The sequence below is a fragment of the Mastigoproctus giganteus genome, chromosome 9 (genome assembly GCF_048544385.1).
Source record: "Mastigoproctus giganteus isolate SK-2022 chromosome 9, ASM4854438v1, whole genome shotgun sequence".
Lineage (NCBI taxonomy): Eukaryota > Metazoa > Arthropoda > Arachnida > Uropygi > Thelyphonidae > Mastigoproctus > Mastigoproctus giganteus.
This window is the reverse complement of record NC_143583.1, coordinates 143,908,732-143,923,450: the sequence shown is the minus strand read 5'-3', so window position 1 is coordinate 143,923,450 and position 14,719 is coordinate 143,908,732. Positions and strand designations below refer to the sequence as shown.

Below are 14,719 nucleotides of genomic sequence, written 5' to 3'. Positions count from 1 at the left end.
ATAAGGCAGAGGTTTGAGTACAAGACTCTCTGAGACAGTTGGATATGTCTTGAGAGAGAGAGTGAAACATCATTCCTATCCATATTCAGTATGGATAGATACAAAGGAGAATATTTACAAATATTTTTTACAAACATTTTACAAATATTTTTCCAGATGGTTTGTGTTTTAATGGACCTCTTAAATCATTGAAGTGAAATGTTTCCATGACTCTTTTGCTCACTAAAGGCATCTGGCATTTGCTCTGGCTTTCTTATACTGCATTAGATTTGCAGTGGTGGGGTTCTTGCAAAAGTTATTCTAGGCTTTATTTTTCTCTTGTTTGGCTTGGTTGCATTCACTGTTCCACCAGGGTTTAGCTGTAACTGATGACTTATTCTTGGAATTGTTTCTTTTTTGTGGCCTGCAATATTCAATTTGTTATATAAGTTACAGCAGCAACATTAATTGATACATTTGATACAACTGCTTTGTCTATGATTAATTAGCTCCCAATCGGCTTTTGCAAAGTTCCATTTGATTAGGGCAAGATGATAATGCCTCTATACAACAGATTATTGGGTAGTCGTCACTACCCGGAAAAGTATCATGGACAGGCCAGTCGAACAATGGAAAAAGAAACGGTGAGCATATGGAGAGGTCAACTGCCGAATTTGATCCAGAAGGCAGATGAAAATAAGTGGGTAACTGCTTCCTCTGGAAGGAGGGTGAGAACCAGATCTTCTTGGTGAGTGTTCCCTTGATTTCTAAGCCTGCTGAGTCAGTTTCCATAGTAACATTAGAAGCAGTGCTTTATGAATAATTTGGATAAGTATTAGTATGTGGAACAATGACTTGCTTATTTTAGTCATTTTACTAGGTAAGGGTATACTTTCCAAAAGTGACCAAGCCCAGATAAATCTGGGCTTGGTCACTTTGGGAAATGTCAGTTCCAAATCTACTGCTAAATCAGTAGATTTTGAACTGACATTTTCAATGAAAGTTCAAACTGCATATTATTTTAAATTTTTATAACAAAACTGAATCATTATGTTATAAAGAACATACTCTCATCCAATGTCATTGATGGCACAAGAATTAAAATAAAATACCACTGACATGTTTTCCCATAACTGAAATCTTGTTCCATGCTAATGTTTGGCCCCTGGTGCCAAGCGATTATTAGTGTACCCAAGCAATTCAAAGTGATCTCTACAGTGTGTGTGTGTGAAACGAAGAGATTCTTTTGGGTCTTAAATACAGTTTTCTTTATTTAGTTATACAAGTAAAGTGTGTTAGTTGTCTGTTGCACCGGGGGTTCCCATCTCCACATTGTATTCTTTATAAGTGACACAGAACTCTGTGGAGGCCAGAGATTAAAAAATTGTGGGGAGTTGTTGTTGTTGTTGTTGTTGTTATTATTTAGTTTTTAGGAGCATTAGCAACTAAGGCCATATTGCTCTGGGGATATGCGGTGGTCATTCCCTGACCTTTCCGCATCCTCCGTATTTGGTGGCCACGGGCTTGAACCCCGTGGGGTTCAAGCCCGTGGGAACCAAATACGGAGGCTTGTGGGGTGTGGTTTGTTGTGTAGTGTTATGTTCTGTTTGTTTCTCTGACCATTTAGCCATTGGGCCCCTATTGGAGCCCACCGTTGCCCACACTTTGCCATGAGGAGGCAAGTCGGGCACCTAGTAGATTATTTAAGTACTCTGGCAGGCCCTGCCACCTATTTTCCGAGGATTTCAGTGGCAAGAACTGTATATATCTATAAACATATGTGAAATTATGTAGAAGAATATGGAATTTGAGGAATAAAAATAGAGTATCAGAACAGATTAATGCCATCAAAATAATGATTGAACATTACATCAGTCTGTATATTATTTTTTAAAACTTAATACCAACTGGATAAATTGGAGAAATTGCATACAACTGGAGAAATTTAATAAGAATTTAGAATATAAGTATTAGAGGGGAATAAGTATTAGAGGGGCTTAGAGGGGAACAGGTATCCTGTGTGTTATCAGACACTCAGCCTAAAACACTGATGGATCCAATATCTCTCTATTACAGAAGATTTAGGAGAAGTCCGGTTGGCCTGCCTCCCTAAAATCCACTCATGCACACCTTCTCGATGGTAAGCCCTGTTACGTCACTTAGGTGGCAACGATCGTGTAGAGTAGTTCTCTTCAAGACGCCTGGTCAGCGTGAAGAGGAAAAGACCAAACCCTCCAGCAATGAGAGCACAACAATACAAATGGCCCTCAGTCCCCAGCAGCTTTCACTCTCCCTCTTACGGCAGCGAGAGGATCAGAGTGGAAGCAGAGGGTGCTAAGAATCTCTGGGTACGACCAGGCTGCCATGCACGGAAATTGAACTTGGCCTGTTATAACGTACGATCACTCATCGGTGAAGACAGGATATTAGAGCTGGAAAAGGAATTAGAAAATGTGAATTGGAATATCATCGGTTTGGCTGAAACAAGAAGAAGAAATGAATCACTTATAAGTTTATCAAGTGGAAATCTGTTGTACACCAATGGAAACAGTGAAAGGAGTGAAGGTGGAGTTGGGTTTCTGGTCCATAAAGATTTTAAAAACAACATTTTGGAATTCAAAAGTACATCACCAAGGGTGTCAAGACTAATACTCAAGATTTCTAAGAGGTACAAGCTAAAGATTATAATGATTTATGCACCAACATCGAGCCATGATGATGAAGAGGTTGAAGAAATGTACACTGAAATTGAGAGTCTTCTAGATGAGCAGAAAACCCACTACACTATTATTATGGGGGACTTCAATGCTAAGGTTGGAAAAAGGCAAAACAGCGCAGAAAGAGGAACTATAGGAAATTTTGGAATTGGTGAAAGAAATAAAAGAGGTGAAAGACTTGTGGAATTTGCAGAATCTCAAGGAATGTCAGTAATGAACACTTTTTTCAAGAAAAGGGTGAACAGAAAGTGGACATGGAAGAGTCCAAATGGATTAACAACTAATGAAATCGACTTCATCCTCACTAACAGAAGATATATTGTGAATGATGTTACCGTCCTGAATAAGGTAAATGTTGGAAGTGATCACAGAATGGTAAGATGTACACTTGATATAGATGTAGGAAAGGAAAAAACTGACTCGAGTAAATAATACAAAGGTCTTTGAGATAACAGAAGAGGAGAAAAAGCAGTATGTAGTGGAACTTAAGAACAAGTTTGAGCTTTTGCAGACTGCTCAGGACCAAGATATCGACGAGGAATATTACAACTTTCTGAACGTGATAAAGCCCAAGAAACCTATAGGGAAACAGAAATCCAAAGAAGAAAAAATTAGTCAAGAAACACTTGTCATGATGAACCAAAGACGACAAATGAAGAGCAAGAAAAACACTGACAGGGAGAAAATTGAGTATACTGAGTTATGCAAAGCCATTAGAAAGAGACTCAGAGAGGACATAAGAAGATTTAACACAAGAAAAGTAGAACAAGCATTAAGGGAAAACAAAGGATTTAAATCAGCAGCCATGAGCAGTAATACAGAAAGACAAATGATACTGAAACTGAAGAATAGCGATGGTGTACTTATAAACAGCAGAGAAGGCATAATTCAAATAGCAGAAGACTACTATAGAGAATTATACAAGGAGCGAGGGAATGATACCAGCAGTGGGGAAGATGGATTGCAAAGTAGCAACACATACGACATACCCGATATTCTTCCTGATGAGGTAGAACATGCATTGAAGAAAATGAAGAATCGGAAAGCCCCGGGGGAAGATGAAGTTACTGTAGAGTTGTTAAAATTGGGAGGAAGAGACATAACACAAAAACTGGCAAGGCTCTTCACAAAGTGCATTAGAAAAGGTGTGATGCCTAAGCAGTGGAATAATGCAATCATAGTTTTGCTGCATAAGAAAGGAGATAAATCAGAAATTGGAAATTATAGACCAATTAGCTTGTTATCCCATATCTACAAGTTGTTCACAAGGGTCATTACTAACAGATTAGAAAGAATACTTGATGAGAATCAACCGAAAGAGCAAGCTGGCTTTAGGACAGGATTCTCAACTATGGATCACCTTCACGTAATATCACAGCTAATGGAGAAAGCAAATGAATATAAAACACCATTATGCCTGGCATTTGTGGATTATGAAAAGGCATTTGACTCCATACAGCATAAGGCAATGTTTCGGGCACTGGAAAGACAAGGCATAGATACTCCATATATTATGATTTTGAAGAAAATATATGAGAGTGCTACATCCTTTATTAGACTAGACAAAGACAGTAGCAAATTTAAAATCGAGAAAGGAGTTCGACAAGGAGACACAATATCTCCGAAGCTGTTTACTGCTGCCCTTGAGGAAGCTTTCAGAAGATTAGACTGGTCGCAGAAAGGAGTCAATGTGAACGGAGAGTACCTAAACCATTTATGATTTGCAGATGACATTGTTGTCATAAGCCACGATCCCAAAGAATTAGAGGAAAATCTTAATCAGTTATGCACAGTTAGTAAGGATTTTGGACTAAAGATGAATATGGCTAAAACAAAAGTAATGATGAACAAGTATGCCACGGAAAGGGAAATAATGATTGAAGGAGCAGTAATTGAAAAGGTGGAGTCATATACTTATCTGGGACAAGTTATTAGCTGTAATAATGATAAATGGCTGGAAGTCAAGAGAAGAATAAATTTTGGATGGATAGCATTCAGGAAATAGTCACATACTGAAGAGCAATATCCCAGTTTGTCTGAAACGTAAAATAATGAACCAATGTATACTCCCCACCATGACTTATGGAAGTGAAACTTGGGCACTCACCAAAAAATGGAAGAGAAGCTAAGAACTACACAGCGAAGAATGGAACGAATTATATTGGGAATCAGACTGTTAGATAAGAAGAGAAACACATGGATTAGGCAGCAAACTAAAGTAAAGGACATTCTTATCAAAACTAAAGAACTAAAATGGTCTTGGGCAGGACACATAGCTCGAAGACATGATGACAGATGGACTAAGAAAATAACAGAATGGTACCCAAGAGGAGCTAGAAGAAAACCTGGAAGACAAAGGCGGAGATGGATAGATGAAATTCATGAGTTTTTGAGTAGTAAATGGATGGCCAGTGCTCAAAACAGAAGGAACTGGAAAGTTGCTGGAGAGGCCTTCATCCTGCAGTGGATTGAAAATGGCTGATGATGATGAAGTTGGACTTCATTGTTGTACCCTATAAATAAACAGATTACAATAAAATAGTAAAGTTAAAATGATGATGTAGATAATTATTGATAATTGGATATATTGAATGGAACATTAACAAGTGTTAGCTCCACTCAATATATCCCATCAATAATTGGCTGAGGCTATCTGTTTTCTGTTTACCATTTGCCAGTTTGTCTAGGTTCAAATATACTGAGAATATAATTTCAATATAGTTTAATTACTTTAATATGCGTTAAATTTATCAGAAAACTGGCAGAATAACTGCTAGCCCAACAGATAGCTGTGAAAATTAATATTAAAAATAATGGAAGTGAGTACCAACTATTAATTAGTGCAATTTATTTATGCAGTGAAAAGGAAAGGCTTATGCCTCAATCTCCCACGAATTCGAGGGAGATTGAGGTCTATTGCTATCCTTATTCCTCCTCCTCCTATTTGCCTTAATTTTGGCATAAGCCTTTCCTTTTAACTACATAAATAAATTGCACTAATTAATAGTTAGTACTCACTTTTATTATTCTTGATTCACTTCCATTATTTTTATTATTAATTTTCACAGCTATCTGTACATTAAAGAAATTAAACTATATTGAAATTATATTCTCAGTATACTTGAACCTAGATAAACTGGCAAATGGAAAAAAGAAACAGACAGCCTCAGCCAATTATTATGGGATATATTGAGTGGAGCTAGCCCTTGTTAATGTTCCATTCAATGTATCCAATTATCAATAATTAGCTACATCATTTTAATTTTACTATTTTATTATAATCTATGTGTTTATTCATAGGGTACAACAATGAAGTCCAACTTAGGTTACAATACTTGGCACTTTGGCCTCATGGGTATAGTTTTCATCCCTAATACTTATATTTTAAATTCTTATTAAATTTCTCCAGTTGTATGCAATTTCTCCAATTTATCCAGTTGGTATTAAGTTTTAAAAAAAAATATATATATATATATATAAAAAAGGGGAGTGAACACTAGAATTTGGAAAAACCAAAAGAGGTTTATGAGAAAGTAGCTGAATTTTTAGACATTGATTAGAATTTGGCAGCATTGTTAGGGGCATACTCGGTTGGTTAAGTCCGAGTAGGGGGGGAGAGACTGTGGACTGGGGGAAACAGGTAGAAGGATGGGTACAATAGAGTAGGCATCCCCAAAGAGGTCAGTGGGGATAAGCCCCACCAGGTGAAGTATGGGGGAGGCAGGGAGGGGAGGACAGCCCCATCTCCTCGCTCCCCTGCCTGGAGATGGGGTTTTAAAGGGAACAGGGTTTGAGTACCCAGTTCAGGTTGCCAAATGGCATTTTGGAAGCAAAGCTCCAGTATGTCTTCGTCAGTGATGGTTGTCAGGTCCGTGTAGTGTCGAATTCGGTAGGAAGGTCAAACTGCCCATCCCGCTCTGGGGATGGGATATGTTAGCTGGCAGTGGGGAACCCACCAGGTGAGGTGGTGGGAGAGACACATTTACTTCATTCATAATCTGCATCCTCACTCTACTTGCATTCTATTTTTATACTTTTTTCTTTAGTTTATATATTTTTTTCCCTGTTAGGTTATATATACAGGGCTGTTAAAATTAAAGTATCCCTATGTAGAGGGCTCTGAAGCGAGTTCTAAGGCTTGTCCTGAAAAGAAATTTGGACAACAGGTACAATAAAGAATGTGCTCACCATTTATTGGAAAAAAAAAACGTTACAAAATTTGTAACCAATTTTGGCAATAAAAATCACTTGAACAGTGCTACAATTGTTCAATGTGTCCTCCATTTTGGTCAACAACAGTTTCCATTCGAAGAACAGCATTTTCTACAGCAGAACTTAACATGTCAACTAGAATAGCCAGCACATGATGTCTAATGCTGTCCTTCAGATCTGCCAGAGTTTGACATCCTTCCTGATACACCTGGTTCTTCAAAAAACCCCACAACCAGAAGTCGCATGGAGTGAGGTCCGGTGATCAGGGTGGCAAAGATGTCTGGAAACAACGGCTGATGATGGCCTTAGCAATCTTTGGACACAATGGTGGATGTGGGGTGGCGCACCATCTTGCATGAATATGGTATCCTGAAGGTGCCCACGTTGTTGCAGCTCTGGTATTGCGAAATTTGCCAACATTTCATAATATCGCTGTCCGGTGACGAAACAGGTACGGGGCCCAGTCGGTGTTACCTGTTCAAAAAAAATATGGCCCAATCATGAATTTTTAAATCCATACCATACTGTCACTTTGGGAGAATGCAATGGGACCTCTTGGATAACTCGAGGGTTTTCTGTTGCCCAAGTGTGACAGTTGTGCGTATTGTATTCACTTGTCCGTTTAAGCAGAAGTGGGCTTCATCACTCTAAAGGATGTTCCATGGCCAAGTGATATCCACTATCATTTGCACCAGAAATTGAAGTGTGTATGTGAAATGAATAGCTGCATCACCATGCTTTATCTGCTGTAGCAAGTGCATCTTGTAAGGATAGTACTGCAACACCTGACGCATTACTAGCCTTACAGTGGAATAAGGCATGTCCACTTCATGGGAAACAGCTGACACACTTACGCTACCACATGCAGATTGACTTGACAAATCCACGACAGCCATAGCCACATCTTCAACACGAGAGGATGTCCACTTGTTTTCGACCTCTACCTGGTTGAACACCAAGATGTCCCGATGCTTCAAATTTCACAATCATTTTGCGAACAGCAGAAACAGTCATAGGTCCACGCCTTATGCGCTTCTGATGCCGGAATTCTCTGATAGCCACAGCTGCACTGTACTAAGTACTATTGGTATTAGAACCTATAGTACTTAGTACCGTGCTTGGGTTGAAAGTTGTGAAGATAAAAGAAGATATTTGTTGACATTAGACTTGAACTTCTGTAGACTGTAATTTTCAGGAAATAACGCATGAAGGAAGGTTGTTCCAAAAAACGGCAGTTGAATAAATAAATGAGGAAGATGAAAAGTTGGTTCTGTGAGTTTGAAGTTCGACAGTAAATAGATGTTGGCTGGAGGCAGCACTTGTTCGGACTGTTTTGAAAGAGAGAGAGCAGGAATTATAGAAGGCAATTCAGAAGAACAGTGCCCATGGAAGTATCTGTAAAAGAGGCATGCAGCAGAAACAGTATGTCTATGAAACAGCGAGTGGAGAGACTATGTTAGAGAAAAGTCATTAATTAACCTAACTGCCCTCTTCTGAATGGAATCTAGAAGCCTGAGAGAGGTTTTGGAGGCACCTCCCCAGATGTGAGAACAATATTCCATGGTAGGGCGGAATTGCGATTTGTACAGAGTAAACAGCTGTTTGGAAGAAAAGTAGAGCCGAGAGCGAAAAAGAAAACCAAGTTTTTTAGATGCAAAGAAAGCAATATTTGTAATGTGCTTGTGTCAAGAGAGATTAGAAGTCAGGATAATCCCCAAAAGAGATATATCAACTTGCCTAGAAATAGGAGTGTCACCAAAGATAAGCATAGGAGCAGAAGGATCCTTTTTTGGGAGATATAAGACAAGACTGAGTTTTAGAAGGATTGAAATCAACTAAGTTGTCTTTGCCCCACTGGAGAATTACCTGGAGATCGGCACTTAAGAAATTGGTAGCAGATATTCGAGAAGTTGAACTGATTAAGCAGGGCTAGGTTTCTCAAAATCGAAAGTGGAATGCAATGTGTTATCATGGGCAAAACTATGGATAGGATTTCCAGTCAATGGAAGATGGTCATTAATATACAAGAGGAAAAGAGTGGGGAAAAGAACTGAACCTTGGGGGCACCAGCATTAGTGGAGAAGACAGAAACTTTGCTCTGGAGACTAAACATGGCTTCCACCACTTCAAGCCTCAATAAGCAACTACTGATACTGCAACTATTGGCAATGCCAAGGCAATTCTTTCGAATTCTTTGGTTAGAAAATATTTGCCGTTCATCGAGACCATTTTGTTTGGTTATTTAATTCTATAACCAAGACTGAAATACGGTTTTTTAAAAAAACAGTAGTTGTTAGAATCTGTACATTGCTGATGAAGGGGTCCATTTTACCTTGAAAGCTACATTTTTGTTATTAAATATATTACTGGATATATACAGTATTAATCTCCTTAAACAATGGAATCCAGTAACAACGGGCCCATTTGTATTTGTAATAAATGTAAAAATGTTATTGAACATAATATTTTGGTGCATATTTTCATATATTTCATTGCATACTTGCATGCACATTTTGCGTAATTTTAGTGCATATTATCTAATGCTTAGTAATTCACAAATTAATGCAAAACCAAGTAATTTAATAGATAAATAACAAACTCACCAAAGATCTAGTTTTTAGATTTAAAGTACACACAGATGTAAGCATTTCCTCTATTTTGTTCAGAATCACTGACATTTCTTCAATGGTAATCAATGAAATCTATGTACAGGAATGGTGAAGATTAAACCTTACAAGAAAAGTTTTCTATTGAGAACTATATTAAAATTATATTATACTGTACAACCAGCATACAGTAGAGTGTCGATAATCCGAACTAATTGGGACCAGGAGTAGTTTGGATTTTCAAATTTATAAAAAAATACTGTTCTGGAGTGTATAAAAAAAAAAAAAAAAAAAAGTTTAGTAAGTTTAGAAATAAAAACACTCAAGTTTTACGTACATATTTTTATACATAGGTAACAAAACAAATAGAACTTGCAGCCACAATAACACCTATGTATAGGCATTCAACGAAAATAATTACTTATTTTTTACTGCATCATTTTCAAATTATGTTTCTTTGTTCCAGATCTCTTACTCTTTTCAGCAAGAGTAGCTGAGTTGGACAGCATTCAGTTTGTTTGTCGATTTTGTTTTTATAGCCTATGGATAATACTTCTTCGATTTTTGCTTATTAGAATTGCCATTTAATAGAATCAAAATTCAATTTGCAAATGTGGTCACAATGACCGGCACTTACTGTAATTATTTTATGGCACCAGTATAAAATTTTTAAAAAAAATAAATGCTGGCTAGTCAAGATTACTGACGTTTCAAATTATTGACGTTTGGATTTTCAACGCTCTACTGCATTTCAATATCAATAAAAATCACACTACAAACTCCATGTACAGTATACTAATTAAATGCAATATAACATACATCACTAGTGACAACCAAAACATTTTCATCAATCACTTAGCTCAAAAGCAGGAGCAGGTAAAATACTGTCCATGGGCCTGGTAAGGCTCACAAAATAACTGAGGTTATTAAGACATCTGAGCATTGTCACAAGCAGTCCTCAGCAATGATTGGATATCATTAATATCCAAGTTACATCAACTAGCTCTCCATTAGTTTCCAAAATGGTTACTCATCCACTAAGGAAGCAGGTGATGGCTGACATTTCATATGCAAACTAAAATTAACTATTTTCCATGCTCTAAGGGGACTCATTACATGTCATTACTATTAGTAATTACTATTACTAATTAACACTTATTACATGTCACATTCCTCCTTCAAATTTTACTTTTAAGGATATGTTGACGAAGGACGACTTGATTTTGTGGTTATAATTTGAACTCAGATAAATATAATTATTGCAATCTGTGCCCAATTTCAATTAGGCTTTGACACATCTCTTACATTTTGAAAACTTAAATTGATATCAGATACACATACTGATATTTTCAGAGTTATATCACTAACCCTTAACCAATAATGTACTGTCTGCAAGGACAGAGGCCAAGTTGGGGAGATAAACATTCCCTTCTCTTTACTGTGGTGTTTAATTGTAAGTACCAGGTGGTTAAAAAATAAGTTTCCCTATTAAAATCTAAACCTAAGTTAAGTGTTCCATCTCACGTTTACAGTGCCAATTTCTCCCCTGGTGGCAGAAATTTGAACTCATTTTTTTTTTCTTCTACAATTTGCTTCTCCACACCCTAAATGACATACCTATCGATTTTCACAGCAATATCTCTAACCATTTTGACACTAGAGTCTCCTGAATAGAGAAACTTATTTTATAACCAGCCAGTATCTACAAACCTTCAAAGTAATCTTTAAACTTTTACTGATTCCAACTTTTAGTATCGCACTGGTGCTGCTTTGAGTATAGCAATTAAATAATCTTAATATTTACATACTGTCCCTTAGGCCATTGTGCAGTGGCCTGACCAGGCCTTAGGCCATGGTCAGGCCAAACCTAGAGTATTGTGTACATGTCTGGAAGCCTCATTTTAGGAAGGCTGTAGAGTTGCTAGAACGAGTAAAGAGAAGGGCAACAAGACTGGTGAGGGGAACAAAGGAGTGCTCTTACGAAGAAAGGCTTAAGTTCTGCAAATTGCAGCATCTGGAGACTAAAGTGTGAGGTGATCTGATTGAGCTGTATAAGGCCTTGAATGGATTGAGCAAACTCAATGCTGATGGAATTCTTCCTTGTGCTCAGATTACAAACCTGAGGGGCATAATCTGAAATTGAGGAAGGACAGTTTGTCGAATAGAGGTGTGGAAATGTGTGTTTGGTTAGGGGGTAGTTGATTGCTGGAACAAACTTGTATCTGTCAATGTGTCATAGCTTAAATAAATTCAAGGAAGAAGTGGATAAATTTTTGGATCTAATGGATGGGTGAAATGGGGAAGGGGGGTTTATTTATTATTTTTTTTTTTTTTTGGCTGAAGCTGTATAAGCCTGCATCATATTAGTTAAGGCATATGATGCAAGAAAGCAAGCTTTTTTTTTGGCATCAGCCAAAAAAAAAAAAAAAAAAACCCATTTCACCCATCCGGTCACTCCAAACGTTTGTCTAGTTTAGCCTTAAATTTATTTAACCATCAACTTCAACAACAGCTGGAAGTCTGTTCCAGCAATCAACTACCTGCATGCTAAAGGAAAACTTCTGCACATCTATTCTACAACTGTCTTTCCTCAATTTGAATCTATGCCCCTTCAGGTTCTTAATCTGCTAGTAGAAGTATCTTGTCAGCATTTAGCCTCAAACCATTAAATGTCTTATACACCTCGATCAGGTCACCTCATAGGTGCCTAGTCTCCAGATGCTGCAACTTGCAGAACTTAAGACTTTCTTTGTAAACGCACCCCTTTGTGCAGTTACTCTAATCTGTAAGAGCCTTCCCTAAATCCAAGGATGCTCTCACAATTATGGTTCAGGGTTTTCTTACCTCCTCTGTTGCCTTCTTTAACTCGGTAGATTCTGTCAATCCATAGTTGCTGAAGCACCAGTAAAACTCTAATCAAACAAATGTACTTATTATTACATGTTATATATCCACATCTCACAGTAAGGGGCAATTGAATCTTTTATAAGGTTTTACAGCTTTTTATTATTTGGGCGGGTTGTGAAAAACATATAATGAATATTTGCAAAAAATATTACAATGTGTATTTTTGATCAATTATTATTACACTGTGCCGATAAAAAGATGCAAAATATAGAATAATTATATGTTGTATTTTTTTATTTCTGAAATATTAACAACAGCAACATAATGGTAATATGAGAAATTATAGAGTTCTTAAAATACCATGATTGTTAGACTAAATTCCAAATAGCAAATGCTTAATGTAAGGTACTCACCTTATAATGGTAAATAAAAATGGTTACTATGGTAAATAAAACAATGATTCCTGGAAAACTGTAATCATCAACAATTTCCCAGAAATTACCAATTTCTTTTTTTTTATTTTCATGAAACTAATTTTGTAACTTTAGATGCAAAATTTTAGTCAGAAATTACAAATTTTATTCAAACTATAAATGAATCAAGTTAGACAATATGAAATATAGCAGAAAATGAATTAAATCTGGTTTTAAATATTCTCTATGACAAAATAATATGAATAATATTCAATTTATTAGTCTCTTCATTTTTAAACACTATGCAATAAAAATATTTTCTGTTACCTTACAGGATCTACTTAACTATTACAATAACATAAATAAGAGACTTCAAAAAATTGCAACCTTCTTTGTCATTTATAGTAGGAAAAAGCAGATATTGTATATGGATGTTTGCCTGGGATCATATCATCTGATATGCTTTTATCCATATAGCAATATTATATCACTGACTTCAGTCATTCACTCATTCTACACTTTCACAAAGAAATTAAATAGCACTCATTTTGGTAAAGCATTTCATTACCTATTTTAATCACTTCTTTCACTCATTCTCTAATTTCTACGTCCAAACAATTTAAATTTTTTCTTAAAATTTAAATAGCAATACCAATGGTTCTCAATTCAAAATGTACCAGAGACTAGTGGATTTCCAAATTTTTTTTGCTACAGACTGATAAAACAACTGTAAACTATATAATTAAATTAAAGAAAACTAATGTTTATTATATATTACATTCTTCACTTAAATAATAAATAAACAATTTTAATAAAATAATTTTTGTAATTGATTAATTTTTTTAACATCAAAATAACACAAACCAGCAATAGAAAGTTTTTTTTTTTTTTTTTTCAATGAAATGTCACATGCACAAGGATGGTCATAAAATAGCCTGTCATACATAAATATTTTGATGTAAACATATTAATCTACATACAAGAAAACATAATAACCAAGGTTTACTGTGGGGTTCCGATTTACATGCCTAGAAATAATGTTCCAAATGTCAACCCTCAGAATCAAAAGCAGTTCCAATTTGGGTAATTAAAAAATGACAGCAGAAGAAAGCTGTTTTGAGACACACTCATCATCTCTATGTAGATAGCCTACCTAGTTGGGCAGTAGCTTCTAAGTCATGTCTGTAAATGCAATCATTACAATAACTTCACAACCAGTAATCGACAGGGTTTGAATCTAGACTGCAAAGAGGCCCCTTTATTCCAAAAGTTCTACTTATGTTTCTTCCGACAAATTTTTCTTCTAATAATGTGGTAATTCTCCAGTGAATATGTGAGGTCCTCTATACTGTTGAAAGATCACCTCCTGGTCCAACATCAGTCTCTATCATTATAGTATTTTCCAACATATCCACATATGTGTACATTGAGTATACAGTACACATATGTGGTAACAAAGATCAATTTCTTCAAAAAAATATCTGATTATGAAAGCTTATGTGAAACCACATCATATTTCATATTGTTACTGTCTCATCATGTAATAGTTTATTGATTACCATGTGTGGGTTTAAGAAACCCACACAAAACTTAACATATTAACAGCACACCATAAAGATAAAAGTGGGCTTGACCATAAAATGCAATCTATCCAATCTCTCATCACATTAAAGTTGGGAAATACACAGTGCATGAAAATGGAGGGCAACAAATCCTGAACTGAACTTATAAGGGTGCAAATTCAGGACCATGATCATTCTTTTGAGTACAAATGCCATAGGTATCTGAAAATATTTGGGCAACTCTCTTACACTCATTCTTTTAGTGAGTTCAAGTTAATTTGTATATAGTTCAGCTAATTTTAGTAACAGGTATCTACTTGTATTGAGGGATATCCTTTCCATTTTTTTTTTTTTTTAACAGTAATTAATCCATTCTATTCAAA

The 14,719-nt window shown here is 36.2% G+C and overlaps 1 protein-coding gene across 1 annotated transcript in view; it reads right to left on the bottom strand.

Moving 5' to 3' along the window:
* The window catches only part of LOC150080788 (uncharacterized), a 190,404-nt gene that overhangs the window by 136,043 nt on the left and 39,642 nt on the right, over nt 1-14,719 (bottom strand). The window contains exon 3 of the mRNA XM_090382064.1: nt 9,512-9,610. Coding sequence (XP_090238190.1) covers nt 9,512-9,610 — 99 coding nt within the window. The remainder of the gene's footprint in view (nt 1-9,511; nt 9,611-14,719) is intronic.